This window comes from Onychostruthus taczanowskii, unplaced genomic scaffold (genome assembly GCF_017590055.1).
Source record: "Onychostruthus taczanowskii isolate IOZ18803 unplaced genomic scaffold, ASM1759005v1 scaffold10, whole genome shotgun sequence".
NCBI classification, from domain to species: Eukaryota; Metazoa; Chordata; class Aves; order Passeriformes; family Passeridae; genus Onychostruthus; species Onychostruthus taczanowskii.
In genome coordinates this window covers 16,220,972-16,243,523 of record NW_024496526.1, presented here as the reverse complement: position 1 = coordinate 16,243,523, position 22,552 = coordinate 16,220,972, and the positions used below count along the sequence as shown (strand labels likewise).

Below are 22,552 nucleotides of genomic sequence, written 5' to 3'. Positions count from 1 at the left end.
TATTCCAAGTGTCCACTTGGAATTTTTAGGATAATGAAGCTGCTTGACCATGAAACTGTGATTTGAAAGTGGTGATATCCCAATATCACAAAAATAATATTTTTGTGATATTCTGAGTTGAGACTCAATTGCAAGGAAATAATCCTTTTGCTTTTGAAGATCAGGAATACTGCTCTGGGTGCTCCAACAGGATTTTTAGGAATTCTACATTTCCCACAGCTTTAAAACAAGAGGAGGATGAGACATTTTACAGAAAGAAGATAATTAACTTTGTATTACTGCCAGGAGAAATAAGAGCTCTGATCAAGGAGAAAAAAACCCAATCTCATATTTGTTCTCTATGAAAACCAGAGGTGCTCGCTATGAAATCAAGATAAGCTCAAACACACCTTGATAAGAAACTCTGAGTTGTTTCTGCACATAAAAGGTTTAAATCCAGTTCCCACCTTTCCAGACAAACCACTCAAAGCTCCTTTTGATTGTGATTGTCACAGTTCCGTCCCAAAACCCCAAAAAATGTGCATTTTCCTCAGAAAACAGGGAATTAAACCTTGAGTCCTCCCCACTGGGGTTTTTTTGTGGGGTTTATTTCCAATACTGACGGGGAAGGATTCCCAGTAAAACACGCGAGGAGTGCAGGATGCGCCTTTCCTTAAATCTGCTGGGACGAGGGAACATCAGCCACTTCTCCTCGGAGACCCTGGGGGTTCCTGGCCCGGGGACTGTCCCAGCAGCTCTGTCTGGGGGTGCTGTGTCAGGACAGTGCCATTGTCACCAGTGCCACCAGTGTCACCAGTGCCAGCAGGCTGGGCAGGGCGCGGCTGCCCGCGGCCGTCCTGCGCGCCTGCAGCACGGCGAACACCGCGTTGGTGGCGTTGGTGGGGATCTCCACGTTGCAGATCATGCCTTCGCAGCAGGAAACACACTCCTGCCGGGAGAAAAGGGTCATTAACGCAAGGTAATTAACTCGGGGTAATTAATTCGGGGTAGTTAATTCAAGGTAATTAATTCAGGGGGATTAATTCAGGGCGGTTTTAAGAGAGAAATGCGCATTCAGTGTCGCAAAGCTGGGCTGAACAGACCCGTCCTGGCCAGGGCAGAAGGTGAAGCAGATATGTTAAAAATCATCCCAAAATCCAATTTATCCATGAATCAATTATCCAAATCAGGAGCCTGGAGTCGCTCATCCCCAGGTGTGTCCCCAAGCCGGAGTGGGATGTCACAGAGCCACACTGACACTGCAGAAAACAGAGCTTCCCTTTCTAACACATCAACTCAAAATATGCTCTGCAACATATCAGCTTTTCTTAAGCCGAAAAATTCTGACTCTAAAACTTTTGTTCCCACTCAGGTTTCCCCTCCAGGTTTTGTGGTTTGTGCAGAGCATGCAGAAATCCCATTGCTCCCACTGCAGAGCATGCAGAAATCCCATTGTTCCCCGGTGCAGAGCATGCAGAAATCCCATTGTTCCCCGGTGCAGAGCATGCAGAAATCCCATTGTTCCCCGGTGCAGAGCATACAGAAATCCCATTGTCCCCGGTGCAGAGCATGCAGAAATCCCATTGTTCCCCTGTGCAGAGCAGCTCTTGGCACATCCTCCTGGAAAAACCAGCCCTGGAATGGCCTCCTCCAGCCCCAGGAGTAGAACAGGAGCAGGGCAGGAGTAGGACAGGGTAGAGCAGGAGCAGGCCAGGAGCAGGCAGAAGAGAGCAGGAATAGACCAGGGGCAGGATACAAGCAGAGTATGAGTAGAGAAGGAGTCGGGCAGGAGCAGGGTACGAGTGGAGCAGGAATAGGGTATGAATAGAACACAAGCACAGCAGGAGCAGAGCAGGAGTAGGACATGAGTAGAACATGAGTAGGACACGAGCAGGAGTAGGACATGAGTAGAACATGAGTAGGACACGAGCAGGCAGAGCAGAGCAGGAGCAGAGCAGGAGCAGAGAAGGAGTAGGACATGAGCAGGACATGAGCAGGACATGAGCAGGAGTAGGACACGAGCAGGCAGAGCAGAGCAGGAGCAGATCAGGAGTAGGACATGAGTAGGTCATGAGTAGGTCATGAGTAGGTCATGAGTAGGACATGAGTAGGACATGAGTAGGACATGAGTAGGACATGAGTAGGACATGAGCAGGCAGAGCAGAGCAGGAGTAGAGCAGGAGCAGAGCAGGAGCAGAGCAGGAGCAGAGAAGGAGCAGAGAAGGAGCAGAGCAGGAGCAGAGCAGGAGCAGAGCAGGAGCAGCAGCGTGGCGCTGACCGTGTGGCCGCTGTCCCCGCGGCGGTGGCACCCCACCAGGTGACACTCCTCGCCCGTGGCACATCTCTTGGTGACCGAGGTGCTCTCCCCGCGCGCCGTGAAGAGGTGAGCGGTCAGGCAGTACCGAGTGCCTGCAGAAGCAAATCAGGGGTTGGATTGCCACCACTGATCCTTGGGAACAGCCCTTCACATCCACACACAGCTCAGGGAAACATTCCCAGAAAATCGCTCTACGGAATGATTTGCAACTCGATGAAAAGAGCATTTAGCAAGAAATTAATCCCTGTGAAATCTCAGCTGACCCTTCAAACCTCCAGCAAGGCTGCTTTGATTGAAATTACTAATTAGCGCCATCACCCACGCGTTTATTTTTATTTCTCCCCTCTTTTTGGCAGCACGTTCCTGCGTGGTTTCAGGTTGGTTTCCTCATTCCTCTGCTTTGCTTCTTCCCCTTTCCCACCGTTCCCGCGAATGTCACCAGGGTGAAAAATGAGGAAACGTTTCCATTATTTCTGAGCTTTATCCTCCCCAGCACAGGTGTGAGCCCCAGTCAGGCAGGTCCTGCTGCTCACTAAGAACATGAAATTTTGGGATGGCATCCAAAGGAAAGGGAATAAAGCTGCAGAGGAAATTCTTCAAGTTTTTTAAACAACATCTTTAAATTAACTCTTGGGAAGCACATGATTATGTATATATACACAGGGAAGCATAGTTAAATAATATGGATGTATTATTAAAAATCTGTTTGAATATTAATTTTTTTGTAATATAAAACTGGGAGATGGAGATAAATGATTTTTCACTGTTGCTTTACAACCCTGAAGAAAATAAAGCTACAGAGGAAATTCTTCAGGTGTTCTAAACAAGATTAAAGCGAACTCTTGGGAAACACATAAAAACACAGGTAGTTAACTAATACTGATATATTATTAAAAATCTGTATATTAATATTATTGTTATATATTACATAAAACTGAGAGAGATGGAGATAAATAATTTTTTACTGTCACTTTACACTCTGAGGGAATAAAGCTACAGAGGAAATTCTTCAGGTTTTTTAACAAGATTAAAATTGACTCTAGGGAGGCACATCATTATATATATATATACACAGAGAAACATACACAGGTAATTAATACTGATCTATTATTAAAAATACGAAAATTATTTTAAATAACGTTATATTAAAATATTAATAATAAATTGAATATTAACATTGAATTTAATATTAAAATATTACCACATTTAAATGCTTGTGTATTAATATTTTGATATATATTATATAAAAATGAGGGAGATGGAGATGAATAACTTTTCCCTGTTGCTTTACACACTGGAATGGCCAAAGCTGTCACATCAGCAGAAATGACCTGACTCAGCACTACCAACAACAAAACTGTGCTGGCACATTAGTGCCACGAATGAGCCCGACCTCTCCAAGGGGGCGAGGCAGGGAAAAGCAAGGTTAAATGTCACAAATATTGAATATCTCCTCATCCAGCCTTACTCACTTTCAGGACACCACCTGTCTTCAGCCCATCTGTTGCAGTTGTAGTTGTCCACCGCGTTGTCACAGGTAAAGCACTTGAAACTGTTTGGGAATGGAGTGGCTTGGAAAGGGTTAAAAAAGCATTAAAATACAGCCAGTTGGGAAGTATTGAGAAAAAAAAAAATTAAGATATTCAAAATTATGCTTGTACACACATGCATTTACAGGAATGAATTATATATATTTACATCTTTTCGCTGTCAGACAAATAAAACAAGTTTTGCAGAAAGCTTTTTGTTTTCTCTAGGCTTGAACTGAAAATATATCCTCATGTTTTCGCTCTCATAATCCAAAATTGAGGCAGTGGTGGGAAAAGCAGGGAAGAAGGAAGAGTTTATCTCCCTCCTCGTGGAGCAAACATAAATCTACATTTTCCTTTGATGGAAAAACTGCATTTCCAAAGCAGCTCCAGAGCTTGAACTCCCATTCAGAAGAAGCTGGATTCTCTAAACAAAAGGTCTTTTAAAATCTTATTTCCATTAATTCAATGAATTATTGGAAGGTGCAGGGTTCACTAGGGGCAGGTATTATTTCCAGCTACTATATCCTGGCTGGTTTTTTTATCCTTTTTTTCCTGGCTGCAGATAATGCAAATGAAGGGATGGAACACTGGTGATGCCAGATAAGAGGAAAAAAAAAAAAAGAGATGCCATTAATGCCAACTGGCTTCACAGGTCCCACGAGGTTTTTAATTACCTTCAGAGTGAATTAATTGCATGCAGCAACACCTATTCCTCCCCTTACAAAACCCCCAACAAGATAAAAGACCAAAACCACCTGTTCTGGATTATTTATAAGGAAACCGCTGCATAATTTCCTCTGCAGGGAGACAGAAATAATACGAGAAAAGCCCTTAAAATGCCAAACTCCTCGTGCACTCTAATTTTGCAATGATTTGATTCATTTTCATTCAGTCAGCTTGTCAGATATTAAGTGCAAAGTGCTGTGGGTTGAGAAGCAAAATGTTTATTTTAAAGTTTCTTTGGAGACAAACAGCTGAAACCCAAACCACCGGGAGGATGGGGCAAATATTTACAATTTTAAGCTAGAATTCTGTACAGAAAAGGCCAGAATTCCATTAAAAAAAAAAAAAAAAAGCTACTTACGGTCTAGTGGAGGCCTGATGTTGTAGAAGTTGATGTTCTCAGCTGAAGCCCAATGTCCGGAGAGGACGAGGAACGGGAGAACGGCTGCGGCCAGCAACGCCCCCATCCCGGGCATCACTGCGCAGGGAAACCCCCACGCCTCAGGCCTGCAAAAGCACGGGGACACATCATTCAGTGGGAATTGTGAGGACCTGAGGTGGGGGGTGATGAATTTCCTGCCAAATCCTGCTGGAAGCGTGGCGATTCAGCCGGGAACGCCGGCGAGCGGCGCAAAGCTGAGCTGGTGGTGCCTTCTGCTGGCCAGAACCCCTCACAGAGGGCTGGGACTTGCAAAAGAAACTCAAGTTCACGTTATTCCTTTCATCTATTTGTCCTCCTGAGCCTTAAAAATCCCTCAAGAGGATTCCTAAAAATCAACGGGATTGAGGTGCCTTAGATGCGACTTGAAACAGGGTGGAATAAACAGCACTAAACGCAGAGGAATCTCAATTTTAACACCAACAACCAATCCCTTACCTGAGATAAATAAATTTCACTTCAGACAAGCTGCATCATCTGAATTTTAAGTGCACTTTGCACTGTCACAGCATTAAAATTTTTAAGTGTAAATTCAATTTATTTCTTTTTAAGCGCATCCCAAGGGAATGCTAAGGAAGATGGCACAGACGTGCTGGAGAAGGGCACACAGGGATGAGATGAAATCACCCCAAAAATCCATTTACTTGGGGCCCCCTGGGTGCTCTGCCAAAGCTTTAGAGAGGTGAACTGAGCATTTTGCTCAGGTTGGTATTCAGATTTCCACACCTCCAGACAAACACAGGGAATTGTGGCAAATTCCAGTGGCCCTGGAGCCTGGTTCAGATATTACAAATCACAGCCTCACTCCTCCCATGCAAATTCCCAGCAGGACAAACAAGCTGGACTGGAGGCTCCTGCCAAACCAGAGCCAAAGGCATTCCCTCCAAACTTCCAGGCACACCCTGGCCAGGCTGGAAATGGTGCTCAGCAGTGAATTCCAGGAATTTCCCTCTTTTCCCTGCATTTTTTGAATTGGTTGGGGTTTTTCCTTTTCCAGTGGAGATGGTTTTGCCAACCAAGCAAACAACAGAATTTTAGGAATTGTGAATTTTATTGTGAATTTAACCGCACTTCTCGAGATCTGATAATTAAACCTTGGCTTTATGGATCTATTTCAGGAGAAATTCCAAAGTCACAGCCTACCTCTGCTCCCTGTGTACTTCCAACACTCTTTTCCATAGGATGGTCCAGATTTCTTCTGGCTGCAGCTCAGGATCAGAAGGAGTAGGCAGAAGAATCTGTGGAGAACAAACAGCAACAGATCATCAAAATTCTCTTTTCTAGAAAAAAAAATTAGCATTAGATTAAGATAAAAATTAGGGGTTTATAACGAAATATCTGCAGAAGCACTTGAACTACACAATATGGCTCTCACCGAGTGCCTGCCGTGGGGATTGAAATTCCCGCCTTCCTGCGATATTCCAGTGCCATAAAAGACAAATAAAAGACAAAAAGCGAAGGAATGAGGCTCAGCCCACCCCTGAGGATGAGTTTCCTCCAGGAAAACCACTGCTGAGGGGATGGCCTGGGTGGGACCACACCAGTGAACATTCCCATTCCAGGGACATCCCAACTTTCCCCAGGATTCTGCCCAAAACAGAAGCACAGATCAGCAGCAAGGGAACCTGAGGGAGTGAAGACAAACCAGTGAGGGGCTGATGAACAAACAGTTCCCCACAGTGTGTGGAGCTGATCCAATTCCTGGAATTCCAGGTCATTCCAAGGCTGCAATTGCCAGAGCCACATTCCTGATCCCAATCACCCCATCCTTGTGCCCCTGCACCATCAGGAATGCAGATTTCCTGACTCCAAGAAGGCTCCTAACCTTAAAAATGCTTTAGGGATGTTGGTAATGAGATGAGAAGAGTCTTTTCTGTGCCTCAAGCCCTCTCTCCTTCCTGGATGCCTCACAAATAACTGTTTATCCTGGAATTCCAGGATGGTTTGCGTTGGAAGGGAATTTAAAACTCATCCAGTTCCACCTCCCTTCCACTTCCATGCCTTCAGCTTGCTCCAAGCCCTTCCAACCCAGCCTGGGACATTTAAATCCTTGGAATATCCTTATTATATCCTTGGAATAGCTCAAGCAACCCAGTTTTGATCAAGAATTCCACAAAATCACCGCGCACTTCAAGCATTTTAAAATTATTTCCATTTCACTCCGCAGGAAGGGAGGCAATTGAATCATTCCAACATTTCCAGGACTTCTCTCCTTGTCCCGTATTTGCTGCTGGCTGAGGGAAACTCTCCTTTTATGGGCTGTAACTGGATCTGAAGCACCTGGGCAGAAATAAAAGGCACAATTCCACTTGTGCCAGCTTGCTGCAGACCCAGGCTCCCCCTCCCCAGGCTCCTCTGGCTTTCCCCCGTGCCAAATGGAAAATCTGAGGGAACATAAACACAAAAAAAAAGTGACTCTGGCTGGGGGCAAGGCTCAGTAAATCGACCTCCCAACCTGATGCAGTCAAAGGTGTCCTTGTTTGCCAAGCAGGCCAATAAATAATGGATTTTGTTTGCCATGGCTTGGTTACACAGCTGCACCGCCAGGGCGTTCTCCAACCAAACAAGAAAATATTGGCCCAAAAATGGCTTTCCTATCTCACCCAGGATCTTTCAAAAGCTTATTTTCTTCACAGAGCCTTATCTCTGTCGAGCTGGCAGATAATATTGTCTAGCAGAGTGAGTAAATGTTTCATTAGGCCCAATTAGGAGCTCTCATTAATGAGGGGGGGGAAAAATGTCACAACATGGAAGATTAACTTATATAAACAGGAGCAAACAGGGAGCTCCAGCTTTCCTGGGGGAGGGAAGACAACCCAAAAGGGAAGGGCTGAGCGCTATAAAAAACCCTGTGACTAAATCCCATTTCAAGAAAACAACCAGGAACACAACGGCTGAGGGAATTAAAATATTCCAGAAGGCTGGAACCTCACAGGGTGCGATGGAAAAGTGGGAAGCAGCATCCCTGCGCTCTGATTTTAATAAAATTCCAGTCTGTTGACATTGTTTCTCCTGGCAGGCTCAGTGGAGGATTAGCAGATGGAACATCAGATATGGAATGCAAATGAAACTTCCTGCTGTCATTTAGCAAGCAATTTTCAGGTGCTGTTAGATAATTGCAAGTGCTTCTGTTAAGCTTGTTAAATTGCTCTTCGGGACACGGGAGAGATCCACGGGCAGAAAGGAATTTTTCTGTTCGGGGCTGGAAAGGTAAAACCCAACACCTGACGTGGCCCTGCCACAAATCCCAAAGGCCACAAAGGAAATTCAGCTTGGCTCAAGGGGCAAAACCAGCTCCCTGGCTGCCCCGTTCTCTTGTTCTCCTCTGGAGACCATTTAATTCCTGCAAAACTCAGCCAGCGAAGAAGTGGCAGAATAAATCCTTAAAAACCCCAAAATTTTCTTCAGGAAACAAGCAGACACGTTTAAAATGAAAAGGTGGGGGAAAGCGAATATTTTGCAGATTAAAGCAGCCCAAAAATTATTGCAGAGCTGCAAATTTACAGCTCTTTGCTGTGGAAGTTTTATCTTTTTTTCCCTGCTGAGTTAAGTCTGTATTTTTTCACTCTTTGCCTCACAGCACGTTGTTATTAGTGGAACACACCCCAGAAAAACGGATTTTACATCGCACTGACAGACATCTGCAAGGAGCAACGGTGACAGAACCGAAGTGAACTCATCCACCGGATCTTCAAGCACCACACGTTTCCTTTGGCTGCACCCACAGCCCCACTTGGAACTAAGATTTGGCCTTAATTACCAGAAATTACCGAGTTCTTTATCTGAGATCTTGTAAAAGCGAAGCACAACGTGGTTTAGCTCGGGGGAGGATGTTGGCATGGGAGGTGTCTGACTGCACCGAGCACACCAGGTGATTTCAGAAAGAAAATAATCCCTGACAAACACGATAAACCTGGGAAGCAGCACTGGAGTGAAGGATTTGTGAGCTGAAAACATGGAATGAAAAGTGCATTATTCCTCTCACAGCTCAAACTGGCATTCAGGTTAAAATCCAGAATCCCCCATCGTGGATGGATGGATTTTCCCCACGTGGAAAATAATTTATTTTGTCTAAAAATCCATTAAGGAGATTAAATTTCTGCCAGTTTTCCATTTCCTCAAAGGACTGTGCTTTGCCAAAGCTCTGGATGGCCAGAAGTTGAGTTTGGAGCAGCTCTTATACTTCTCCTGCAACTGGTTTAAATCTCCCCCTCACCTGAGCAAGGCTGGAAACTGGAATTTAATATGGCTCTGGAGAAAAGAGATTACAGGAATAAGCAGCATTTTTTTTCCTTGAGACTTGGTTTCACAAAATTAAATGTACAGATTATTAAGGTTTAACGAAATGGAACGCACACAATATTTCATCAAATACCTCAGTGGATCTGGCCATTAGTAACCTGTGAGTGAACACCAACACAGGAGAGAAAATTCTGATTTTCAGTGGTTTTCTTCTCCAGGTTTAGCTCCAGACCACATCAATAAAAGACCTATTTAATCCTGCCACGTTACTCATTTTCAGCAGCACTCCAGATATCCCTGCACACTCCAGACCTATTTTCCAACAGGAAAAAGGTGGGACAAAACAACACTGCTCCAACAAAATCAAGCAATATTACATTGCTCTATATTCTGCACTATTTTACATTATTAATAAAAATATTCTATTTCTATATTATTAATAGAATAATTATAATAACAGATAGAATACATAAACAGAATGTATATTTCTATATTATTAATAGAAAACAAAACTTTTCAGGCAGTTCAATTCAACCTCAGAAACACCCCTGGGTTTTATTTCCACGTGAAATCCTATTTCTGAAACAAACCCTGCGCAGTGCACAGGGGCACAGATGTCACAGAATTCCATTTCTCATTCCAGCCAGCACAGGAAGAGCCACTCCAGACAACCCCAACAAGAATGGGGTGCCCTGGTGAAGGGAGGAATGATGGATCTGACTCCATCTTCTCAGAAGGGCTAATTTATTATTTTGTGATACTATATTATATTAAAGGATACTAAACTAAAGAACACAGAAAGGATACTTACAGGAGGCTAAAAAATAATAATGAAAACTGGTCACTCTCTACAAAACCTCAACACAGCTTGGCCCTGATTGGCCAATGAGTCAAAATAATTCACATAAACCAATGAAACAATCTCCAAACACATTCCAAAGCAGCAAAACAGAGGAGAAGCAATGAGATAATTATTTATTTCCTTTTTCTCTGAGGCTTCTCAGCTTCCCAGGACAGAAATCCTGGCAAAGGGATTTTTCAGAGAATGTGAATGACAAACCTGCACGATTTCCCCTTGTCCAGGAAATGCCACTTTCCCTTCCAAATTCAATTTCAGGATCAAGACCCAACACCAGAAAGATTTGCTGGGAGGGCTGGCAGGCAGATCTACTTCAAATCCTAAAATTCAAATCCTAAATCCACCAAAATCTGCTGGAGCCTGAAGTGACCCCCTCCCTGGGATCAGGAAATCCAAAGGTTCAGCATCACTGAGAATATTCTTCACGTTCAGCTGAAATTCAGATTTAAGGGACAAGAGCTGAGCTGCTGAAGCTGAAAAGCTGCTTTTTGAACCCAATTCTGATGTCTGCAGTGACATCACCCTTCACTTCTTTACTCGTGGTTGTCACCTCGGGACCTTGGGGCCTTTTTCCAGCTGTTCAGGAGGAAAAAGGGATGCAAAAAAAACCCCCAAAAAACAACACAAAACAAAAAACCCAAAACCAACCAAACAAAAAACCCAACAGAAAAAACCACTTCCTCTTCTTCTTCTTCTTCTTATTATTATTATCATTATTACAATTCCTACTACTACATTTTCAGGTCAATGTTGACCAGGTTACACAGATTTCCCTCAGCACTTCAAGATATCATGGGAAAGGATAAAAAAAAAAAATCAGGAAATTCAGGTCATTCCATTTTGGAGGATTTGAAGGATTTGGGTTGATTTTATTAATTAAGAACCTGACAATACCTAAATATTTCAAGTTGTCTGTCAGTACTCGCCCTTAATGGATGAGAGTGGATTTTTCTCTTGACTTTCTCCCATGAGAAAATAAATTTTCCAAAGTTTTTTCCTCTCGGGTTCCTTCCTTGGGAAGGTGGGAGTGGTGTCAGGAGCTCCTTTTTTTCCCCAAAACCAGCAGCAATGAATGATTCCATGGAAAAAAAAAAAAAATTATTCCAGGGAGAATTCTTCCTGTGGATATTCCTACCCGAAAATCTGCAATTCCTGGGGCACAGCAGATGCAGATGTTGATGTTTAATTAGCTGCTTTGGTTAATTGAGGTTAATTGAGCTGTCCAGGGGTGATTCCTGACAGGGTTTGAACCCTTCCAGAGCCAGCACCTCCTCCTGAAAAAGCAGAATTTTTTATTCTGTTCTTGGCCAATGAGTTTCTTTTTTTTTTTCTTACCTAAAAATCCTTCCTGCCATAATTATTTATAAACCAATGAGTTTCTTTTTTTTTTCTTTTTTTTTTTACCTAAAAATTCTTCCTGCCATAATTATTTATAAATCATTTTTGTGATTTGAGTTCTGTGGGATAAGCTGATGAATATTTTAATGGGATTTTTGCTTTCAGGGCTGTTCTCAATCCATCAGATGAGCACCAGCCCCCAAATGGGTTTCATCCCATAAATTTTCTTGCTCACCCTGCTGTAGGTTTTTACAGGGAGAGCTGAAGGGTGGGTGTGCACTTGGTGGGGTAATAATTGCTGTGTTCTCGTGGTTGAGCTTTGTAAATTGAATTTTTTCTTCTGCATAAAAGCTGCAGAAATTTGGGATTTGCCTGGAAGTGTATTATATAAATATATATTTTTTAAAAAATTAAAAATAAAAATTGATAAATAAAAATTTAAAATAATCCTACAAATAAATATGGACAATAAAATAACAATAAACTATGGACACAATATATATAATATAATAATAAATTATAATAAATTTAAAATAAAATATAATAATATAAAATAAGGAGACAAGGGTCAGGACAAATTAATCAGTGGAGAATATAAAAAATGAGCTGAATGAGCACATTTTACAGCTTTAAGGCCTTTTTTAGAGTTTTTTGTTTAAGCCTAGAAAATTCTACAGAACAAAATGACCCAGCCAGGGGAAATGTTCCCCCTCCCACAATGCCAGGGTAAGACAGAGGAAGCAATAAACTTTATTACAGAGGGGAAAAAAGGTTCAACAACCTTTTGAAATAAGAGAAGTTTATGCTGCAATTCTGGGCTCTCATTTGCCCACCATGAAAGGATTTTGGGGGCTGAAAGGGGAAATAAACCAGAGCCAACATTCCTGACCAATTCAGGGATGTTTAATTGTCAGGATAAAGGGATGCTGCTCCAAAAAAAATATCTCCTCAGTGCCTGCGGGAATTGAAATAATCTAAATAAAGGCTTAAAATATTCTAAATGTTGTAATAGCTACAAAGAAATGGATGCAGCAGCTGAAGGGAACAGTGTGGAAAATTGTGCATCTTGTCCCTTCCTCTGCCTCTGATAGAAGGGAATTCCATCTTTGAAAATAATATATTAATATATATATATCACATACATATATTCATTCAATTTTTTAAAATAATATCATATATAATTATATATAATGTATATATTCATTCAATATTTTTAAATAATATATTAATATATATAAAAATATATAATATATATATTCATTCCATCTTTGAAAATAATTGAATATATTAATACATATATAATTATAGATATATATATAATATACATATATTCATTCCATCTTTGAAAATAATTGAATATATTAATACATATATAATTATAGATATATATATAATATACATATATTCATTCCATCTTTGAAAATAATTGAATATATTAATATATAAATATATAATATATACATTAATATAATTGAGATATTCATACACCCTGTCCTGTCTCACTCACCATCTCCCAAAATCCTTGACTGCTTCAGTTCATTAATGGAAGGAATTTCTGACCTGGGGATAATGGGTGTAATTAATGAAAATTAATAGAGTTAACAAAAGGAAATTGAACATGTTATTAGGAATAATGAAAATTTAACTTTCTCTTCTGTTTCAATACAAATCCTGATTCGTTTGGGGTACAGAACTCAAAAATAAATCAATATTTTCATGCGCATTGTGCTGCTTTCCCCTCGATTTCACGATTTATAGGAACAAAAAAAATGCTGAGAAGACCCTAAAGATGAAGAGCTGCAACTTCATGGAAAAATTAAAAATTCCTCAGCTTGGGAAAGGAGCAGGGATGTGGGAGAGGGCAGTGAAAGCAGGGGAGGGGAGGAGGCACCAGAAATGCCAGAGCCCCCAAGCAAAGAGCAGGAACGCTTTGGGAAAAGGGAAAAGGGTTTGTGCTTTGCCATTTGCTGCTCAGTTTTAGGATTTTGGGATGTTGGATCTCAACCCAGATGCTTGGGAGAGAAGTGGGAATTTCCTCCTCTAGGCTCGGAATAAATCGTGGGATTTGGGTTGAGAGGGACCTCAAAGCTCATCCCAGCCCAGCCCTGCCACCTCCCACCGTCCGTCCAGCCTGGCCTGGGACACTGCCAGGCAAATCCCACATTTCTGCAGCTTTTATGCAGAAGAAAAAATTCAATTTGCAGAATTCAGCCACGAAACCACACAGCTTTTTTTGTGCAAAAGAAAAAAAATTGAATTTACAAAGGTCAACCATGAGAACACAGCAATTATTACCCTGCACCCACCCTTGAGTTCTCCCTGTAAAAACCTACGGCAGGATGAACAATAAAATCTACAGGATGAAACCCATCATCTAATGGATTCAGAACAGCCCTGAAAGCAAAAATCCCATTAAAATATTCATCAGCTTATCCCAAAGAACTCAAATCACAAAAATAATCTATACATAATTATGGCAGGAAGGATTTTTAGATCAAAAAAGAAACTCGTTGGCCAAGAAGAGAGCAAAAAAAGAAAAAACTTTTCCTCACAGGACAAAGAATGAATCTAGAAATTTTAAAAATTCACGTATATCTTGCTTTTTGCAGCCATCTAAGCACAAAAATACCATTTTTTCCTGTACCAGGGTGAGGAGATTTTGCTTTTTTCAGGCATCTAAGCATAAAAATGCCATTTTTTCCTGGACCAAGGTGAGGAGATGCTGGGGTAGAATTCCTCCAGCTCTTATCAGACACTGCAGAGACAGCACAAAGTGCTGGGCACTGATAAAGCCCTCCAGCTGCTGTTATCAAAAATGGGGTCAAAAAGTTCACTCAGGCAGGGTTTTATGGCCTGAGCCCTTCAAATAAAGCCAAATTTGGAGAGAAAAAAGGGGCACGGGAGAAGTGAGGAAAAGACAAGAGATGAGATGTGGAAAGGGCTGGACCGAGGGCAGATTAATGGAAATAATCTGAGTAATCAATAACCAGGCACAGGAAAATTAATTAACTGCTGGAGGAGCCTCCACAGAAATGATTCCAAATGAGTAATTAGCATTATTCATAATAAGGTTTAAATGCACTCCAAAAAGTCAGTTTCAAGCAAGGGGAAAAGTCCATTTATTAGGTTAAGACACATAATAAATAAAACCTAATAAATTGACATTAATTGATATTAAAAATGTCAATTTATCTGGTTAAGACTTGGAAGGGTCCAATTTCCAACTTGCAAACCTCTCCCATCCAAGACAACTCCCCAGAACTCCCATTTTTCCAATATTAAGGAATAATTGCACACCTTAAACATGATTTAATCTTGACAGACTGGGAGGTACTTGAAGGCAGCCAGAAATGTTGTGTTTTTATAGACACACATGGAAATTTATAATCCATAACCTCAAAAGAAGCAGATTTGTTGGGAAAAAAAGTCAAACCCTAAGTACCAGGCCCCAAAAATATCTATATGCCCAATAGATATAATATCTATAATTATAAATAAATATAATGTATTATTAATTATTATATACTATTAATTATAGTAAACATAATGTATTATTTTAAACATATTGTATTATTAATGTATTAATAATGTATTATTTTATATAATTTAAATATATTTCATATAAATATATAAATAAAACGATGTAATATATAAATGTATAAATGTATATTTCTATATAAATAGATATTATTGAGTATGTAAATGACACAATATGGAAATAATGCATAAATATATTTTTAAATATATAAATTATATATTGGATTTCAAAATCCAACATATAATTTAGTGGGATTATGTCCACTCCTAAAAAAGAGAAACAGCCAGGATTTATCCAACCAGTGCTGAAATTGAAGGAAAAAGGAACCTTTTTTCCATGAAAAATGGAGAGCCACAGGAATTCCTGCTGAGCAGAAGGAAAAGCCTCCAGGTGATGAGCACAAGGACCTTTATTGATAAACCAGGATGAATTTAATCCACTTAGGGCTGGATTTACACCCAGGTGTAAACCTGGTGCAGAGCTGGGAGCCCAAACCAGGCTCTTCCTCCATCTTTACGACCAATCTGAACCAAAATCTTTAGAAAACAAATGTCATCTCCACAAGCTCCCCTCACTGTGCCACCCCAAGGAGCAGCAATTTTGGCGTTGGGATCATCTCCTGGCCCCATCTGACAAATTCCTGCGAGCTGGCAGAATTCCCTGAGCCTGGGATGGCTCCAGAACCAGCCCTGGGACAGCCTCTGCAGCCTCTGGCCTCTCTTCAAAGGCTGGGGAAAACAGGGTGGGGTGAAAAGAAAATAATCCCCATTTAATTATGAACAGAGCTGCAGAATCCCATCCAGGTGAAATCCTCCAGCTTTGTGCCACAAGTGCCTCCCGGGCCTGCAAAGCTGGGACAGGAATCCTCGGCACCAGGAGGGCCTGGGATGCTGCTCCTCACCCAGCTGGGAGAATCTTTTGGCATTTTCCTCCATTTTTGGGGGTTTTTGTTGTTATTTTGCTCCATTTTTTGCTATTTTTTTGTTATTCTGCTCCATTTTTTTGTTATTATTTGTTATTTTGCTCCATTTTTTGGTTATTCTGCTCCAGGTTGGAGGTTCTGGGGCTGGGACAAGGCAGGGAGATGGAGGCGTGGCTGTGTCCTCCAAACGCCCAAAAAATTTCCTCCTTTTCTTACTTGATTTGGGTTTTGGGCTCTTTGTTTCTCTTTATTCTCCTTGCTCTCCTCATTATTCCTGAGAAATTGGAATGTTTTACCCCCTCCTTCAGCAAACAGTGAGAGGGAGGAGCAGAAATGAGGGGCGGAGGAGAAGGAAAACCCAAGATGAGCCTCAAGAGAGCACAAATCCCAGCAGAAATGTCCTTACACTGAATCCCTCACATCTCACTCCCAGAGCCAAACAAAAAGCTCTCCTAAACTTCTGAAAATCCAGGAATCTTTTTGTGTTCTCTATTTCCTTTTTTTTTTTTCTAAGCTGCAAAAATTTTTGAATTCCATATTATTATTATTACTATTTTCCCTATTATTATCTGATTTTGTAACTCCCTATTCCAGCCACATCTAAATGCATCCCTCAGGTTTAGCATGACCCCTGATATCTCAGCAGGAAAACAAAAAATAAATAAATGGAACATGGAATAAAGAGCAAAGATCACTCTACAAAACAGAGGAGCAGCTAAAGGTGCTGGACAAAGCTGCATTTACTTAAAAAAATATATTGAAAAGATATATTAAACATAGATATGAATAATACACACACATATAAATATAAATATATAAAAGTTATTCCTTGAAATGTCAGCTATTCCAGCATTGAGAATAGTCACAATTAACACTAATAAAGTGCTGAACTTACATTGACTGTGATACAACTGTAAATAAACCCCCAAAAAACCCCTTTACTGGATATTTTGGATTGAACTGAAACTGCTGCTTGAGCGAAGACACTGCAACATTCTAGGAAGTGTTTGAAAGCACAAAGTGTGAAATTTGGAGTTCTCCACGATTCACACCCGGGGTGAGAACAAACATTCCCACTTTTTGGAGGCAATCCGGATCCGAACACACCGGTTCCACCAGATTGCTGCTGTTGGACCCCAAAGGTTGTGAGGCTTTCTGAGAAAAATTCCCTGTCACAAACACATCCCATCCCCCTGTAAAAGCCAGGCTTAATCCTGGGCACAAAGAATAAAACCTGCTCTACCTCGTCAGCCTTTGCTTACCCAGGCTTGACACTGACTGGGAAGTCAGAATCCAAATGTTGGTGCTCCGTAATCCCTTTCCTCACAGAGCTCTGCAAATGGTGTGCTTTGCTTGTAAAAATGCTGAAGAGAAATTTCAAGGCTTCACTTGTCACAACAAATGTCCCAGCTGCTGGAAAATATCCCCCTGTGCTGGGTGCCTGGCACAACCGGGACATTTCCTCCCAGAGGGCTGAAAAGGGGTTGGGTTTTTCCATCCACTGCACAAAAATCCCACAGAAATCCTCTACATTCCCATAAACATCATCACATTTTCCCTTTGGGATTTGACTTTTTAGAAATCCTCTACGTGTTGTCACACTTTTCTCTTTGGGATTTTACTTCTTGTAAATCCTCTACATTCCCACAAACGTGGTCACACTTTTCTGATTGGGATTTTAGTTTTCAGAAATCCTCTACACGTTGTCACACTTTTCTCTTCGAGATTTTGCTTCTCAGAAATCCTCTACAATTCCACAAATGTTGTTATACTTTTCTGCTTGGAATTTTAATTTTTAGAAATACTCTACATTCCCACAAATGTCATCACACTTTCTGTTTGGGATTTTCCTTTTTAGAAATCTTCTACAATCCCCCAAACATTGTCACATTTTTCCCTTTGGGATTTTACTTAGAAATCCTCTACATTCCCACAAATGTCATCACACTTTCTGTTTGGGATTTTCCTTTTTAGAAATCTTCTACAATCCCACAAACGTTGTCACACTTTTCTGTTTGGGATTTTACTTAGAAATCCTCTACAATCCCACAAATGTCACATTTTTCCCTTTGGGATTTTACTTAGAAATCCTCTACATTCCCACAAACATAATCACACTTTTCCCTTTAGGATTTTACTTTTTAGAAATCCTCTACGCGTCGTCACACTTTTCTGTTTGGGATTTTCCTTCTTAGAAATCTTCCACATTCCCACAAATCTCATCGCACTTTTCTACTTGGGATTTTGTTTTTTAACCAATGCGTCTTAATAAAAAACCAAATGGTTCCTGTGCTGCATTTTCTAATAAATTCAAATAGAAATTCAAATATAAATTATTTAATGTGAGGGAGGCTGCCCAGAGGAACTGTGGCTGGCCCGGGATGCCTGGAATGTCCCAGGCCAGGTTGGAACACCCTGGGATAGGGGCAGGGGGTTCAAATCAGAGGATCCACGAGATCCCTTTTAACCAAAACTGTTCCATGATTTGGGAAGAAGACGGCAAGAAAAAACAAATCCAAAAGCTCTATCCTTCCACCATATTTTAAACAACATTTTAAACAGTGCGGGGGCAAACCCCCAAGCTTCTCCCACAGGAAATGCAAGAGCTGAATCACACTCAAATTCCTAAAGATCTGCACAATGAATTTTTACCTAAAACGTGGCGGGATGGGGAATTATTTAGGGCAGAACTGAAGCACTGATCCAGCAACTCAGCATCCCTAAAAAACCTTGGGACAGGGCCAGGAGGAGCTGGAGGTGTGAGGAGTGGGAGAGGCTTTGGGGAGGAGGCCGCGGGAGGGTGGCAGGTGACACAAATCCCAGGAAATCCCAATTTTGCAGCCCCATTTTCCCCCCCAGCAAACAGAGCCGAACTCCAGCTCGCCCTAAAACCAAGCCTGGCCTTTCCCTGCCGCTCCCAGCCCTTGCTGGGGAGCTGCCTCGCATTCCTGACGTGTTTTGGGGCTGGAACCTCAGCCACCCAGCCGAGCTGGAATCCTAAAATCCAGCCCCCGCTGCAGGCAAAGCCCGAGGGGTTCTGGCAGCAGGGTCAGGGAAGGGTGGGGACTGTCCCAAAAAAAAAACCCCAATTTTGGGAGGCACGGGCTGCTGGGTTTGAGCTGGGTATGCTGGTGACACTCCAGGAGAGCTGGAGAGTGATTTGGGGACAAGGCATGGAGGGACAGGACCCAGGGAATGGCTCCCACTGCCAGAGGGCAGGGATGGATGGGACTTAGGAATTGGGAATTCCTGGCTGGGCTGGAATTCCCAGAGCAGCTGGGACTGCCCCTGGATCCCTGGAATGTCCCAGGCCAGGCTGGAGCAGCCTGGGATGAGGGGAGGTGTCGCTGTTGATGGGATGGGATGGGATTTAAGGTCCTTCCCAACCCAAACCCGGCTGGGATTCCGTGATTCTCTTAGACAAAGAAAAAGCAGAAACTGGTGAGGAACAGAGCAATCAAACAGTTCAGGAACTCTGTTTTGGGAAAGTGATCTCTGTGAAAAGAGAAAATCCAAGAGGAGAGGCTGTGCCTCAGGAGAAGGGAATTCGGGAAGAACCAGGCCTGGAGCACTGCGAGGAGTAAGGAATTCTGACATTCCCACCCTGGGCACTCACATTTACCATAATTCACATTTCAGTGTGGATTTAATCCAGGAAAAGGGATTCAAGGGAGGTTTGCAGTGCCCATCCCTGGAGGTGTCCCAGGAATTCGTGGAGGTGGCACTCAGGGGTTGGGGACAGCTGGGATTCCATGGGCTAGGAGGGCTTTTCCAACCTTTTCCTGCGATTCCATAACCTTCTTCCTTGCTTCTTTAATTAATCTTTGGTGGGATTACCCAGAAGGTGAAGGCAGAGCTGCCCAGTTGGAGGCTGGAGGGTGAAATCCTGCATTTGAATCTTCAAGCACAACAAAACACAACCAAATGAGCCACTCAAAAATCCTGGCTGCACATATATAATATATAATATATAATATATAATATATATATACTATGTAACATATATAACATAAAATACACATTATAAATTATAATTACATATTATAAAATATAAATTTTAAAATGTATACAATATATCTAATATATATAAAATACATATTTAAAAATATATAAAATACACCATACATAATGTATAATGTATCATATCTAACATATAAAATATATTATATATAACATATTTTCAGGTCCAACTGACTCATTTGAAGACTACATCATCCTTTCCAACTCATTTTACCTCCTTTTGTTCTCAGTCTCTCTCTCTCTAAGTGGAAACGTCACTCAGAACATTTCCTCTTGCACCACAAACCATTTTGATGTGGTTTTAGTTTGACCCAAGAGCCACTCGCTGGCTCCTGCTCCAGCACCTGGAACTGACTCTGCCACCCTGAGGACTCCTGATCTGTCTTGCACCACATGGAAAAAAAATAAAAGGAGAATTTCCACATAAATTACTAAAAAAGTTAATAATTAAATCACCTCGCTGGGGCTGAAATGAAAATGAAGCAGAGAGGAGTTAAGAATTAAACCCCAGAAAATCATGGAAGAGAGAAACTGGGGGGAAAATTTTAAAATCTTATTTGTGCTCTATTATAAGAACAACAAAAGGAATTTCACAATAAATGAATTCCTGATCAGTGAAAGAAACAGCAAAATTTCCCATCACCCTCTCTAGGGCCAGAAATGAACTTGAGAAAAAGAATTCTGGGAAAGGAGTAATTTCTTTTCCAACCTAAATTCACTTAGAGGAGTTTACTTAAATGCAGATGATTAAGTCATTCTGATCGCTCCTTTTCTTATTCTGACATAAAAACCAACATTTTAGTTTTCATTTTTCCCATGGTATTCCACATGGAAGTAATATTCCCATAGTGGAGAAGGCTGCAAGTCACCATCAAAAAGTGATTTAAAGTGGAAAGGTAACTCTAAACACTGATAAAATCACAGCATTTTCCACAATTACCGTAAAAACCTTCAAATATCCATAAAAATATCTGTATTTATAAGGATCTATGTCCATAAAAACTGAACTGGTTTCCCATGGACCAGATTAGCACAGAAACAGTGATTAAATTCTTTTTTTTTTTTTTTTTTTTTTTTTTTTTTTTTTTGAGATTTCAGTGCTTTTCCATAAATTTGGAGTCCAAAGAAAAGCAACACAGGAAGCTCTGGTAAAAAAAAAAATGCTGCATTTCCATTTTTAACATTTACAAAATCTCTTCCATTGATTATCCTGACTCTGAGTCCTCCCTTGCTGCATCCCAGCACTGGTTTTAAGAGGAATTAACTCAGGTGATGTGACCAATGAGGTTTTTATCACTCTAGATTAATGTCTTTGCTCAGGGCTCATTAATCAGGCTTTCCCTGAAAGGAGCTACACGTTCAAATATTTTTCTAAGTGGACACAAAGGTTGCTTGATTTTATTTTATCTTTCTTAATCCCCTCCTATCTCTTTTTAATAAATAAATTAGCAAAGTTTCACAGCAAAATACAGCTATTTCAAAGACTCCTAAATAGTGTTTCTTATAGGAAACCAAAAATAACTTTTAAGATGGGCTTTTAAAAAATCCCAGAATGGTTTGGGGTTAAAACTCAATTAACTCCAACCTCCTGCCACGGGCAGGGACACCTTCCCCCAGCCCAGAGAATCAAACTGGGACTTGAAATCCTCTTTTGCTGCGTTGTAGAGAAAACAGAGAAAATCTGAGAAAACTGAATTGTTACACTTCAAGAAGAGATTCACTCAAAATCTTGGAAATTTCTTCTAATCGTGTCAGTGGCAGCAATCTTTGAAAGCTGATAAAAAAATACCTAATTTCTAATTAATTAATCTAATGTCTAAGCTCAGCACAGCCTGGGCAGTGGGGTGAAATTCTGAATTCTGATATTTCTGGGTAGAAATATCCGGAATTGCCATTTGAAAGGATCACAGGCACTCCCAGCACCACCTCGAGGTGCTGTTTGCATCAAGGACTTTCCCAGCCTGTTATAAACTGAATTTTTTCCCAATTCCCCACTGTTTTTTTGGAACAGGCCTTGGGGTCAGGGAAATCCCAGAGGATTTCTTGGCCACCATCATCTAGAGGAGCTGGGAGATCCAAGAATTTCCTCAGCTGGAGGAGCAACCCCATGGCCCTGATGTTTTCTGGGCAGGACAGGGATGTGGAGGGAAAAGGAGATGGATGGAGTGGAATAAAGGGGGAAAGAAGGAATCAGAGGGCAGGGGAATACTTCCCAAAGTGCCCTTTTTTAAACAAGAAAATACACAGGGTTTGATTTTTGTCTCCTGTGCTGTCTCTCCCATCACCGCACTGAGGTCTGTCATTTCCAAACATTGGTTCCTGCTGTTAAAAGAAAAAGTAATAAAATCAAGTTCAGGGTATATTTTACTACCAGACTCGCGGTTGAAGGATTTTTTCCTTGCTGTTGATTTTTTTCCCCCTGGTTTTTTAGCTGGATCAGTTTTCTTACCGAGTTCATCCCTGCAGTGCTGGAGGCAGAGAAAGCCACAACCCCCAACCCACAACACCTGGGGAATGCAATGCTGAGGGTGAGAAATCATCACCTGCCCCACGCCAAAGCCCAGCTAATGACCCCCACACAACAATTAAAACCATTAAAAATGGAGTTTTATCCCTCCTTTGAGGTGGCTACCACAGGATGAA

General features: G+C 41.4%; 1 protein-coding gene across 1 annotated transcript in view; it reads right to left on the bottom strand.

Moving 5' to 3' along the window:
- Window positions 1-723: 723 nt before the first annotated feature.
- Window positions 724-22,552, bottom strand: part of LOC121336338 (ly6/PLAUR domain-containing protein 6B-like) — a 34,526-nt gene continuing 12,697 nt past the window's right edge. Inside the window, exons 2-6 of the mRNA XM_041405389.1 lie at window positions 6,134-6,228; window positions 4,913-5,058; window positions 3,769-3,867; window positions 2,258-2,388; window positions 724-928 (exon numbers count right to left, since the gene is read on the bottom strand). Of these exons, the coding sequence (XP_041261323.1) occupies window positions 755-928; window positions 2,258-2,388; window positions 3,769-3,867; window positions 4,913-5,058; window positions 6,134-6,228 (645 nt within the window). The 3' untranslated portion in view covers window positions 724-754. The remainder of the gene's footprint in view (window positions 929-2,257; window positions 2,389-3,768; window positions 3,868-4,912; window positions 5,059-6,133; window positions 6,229-22,552) is intronic.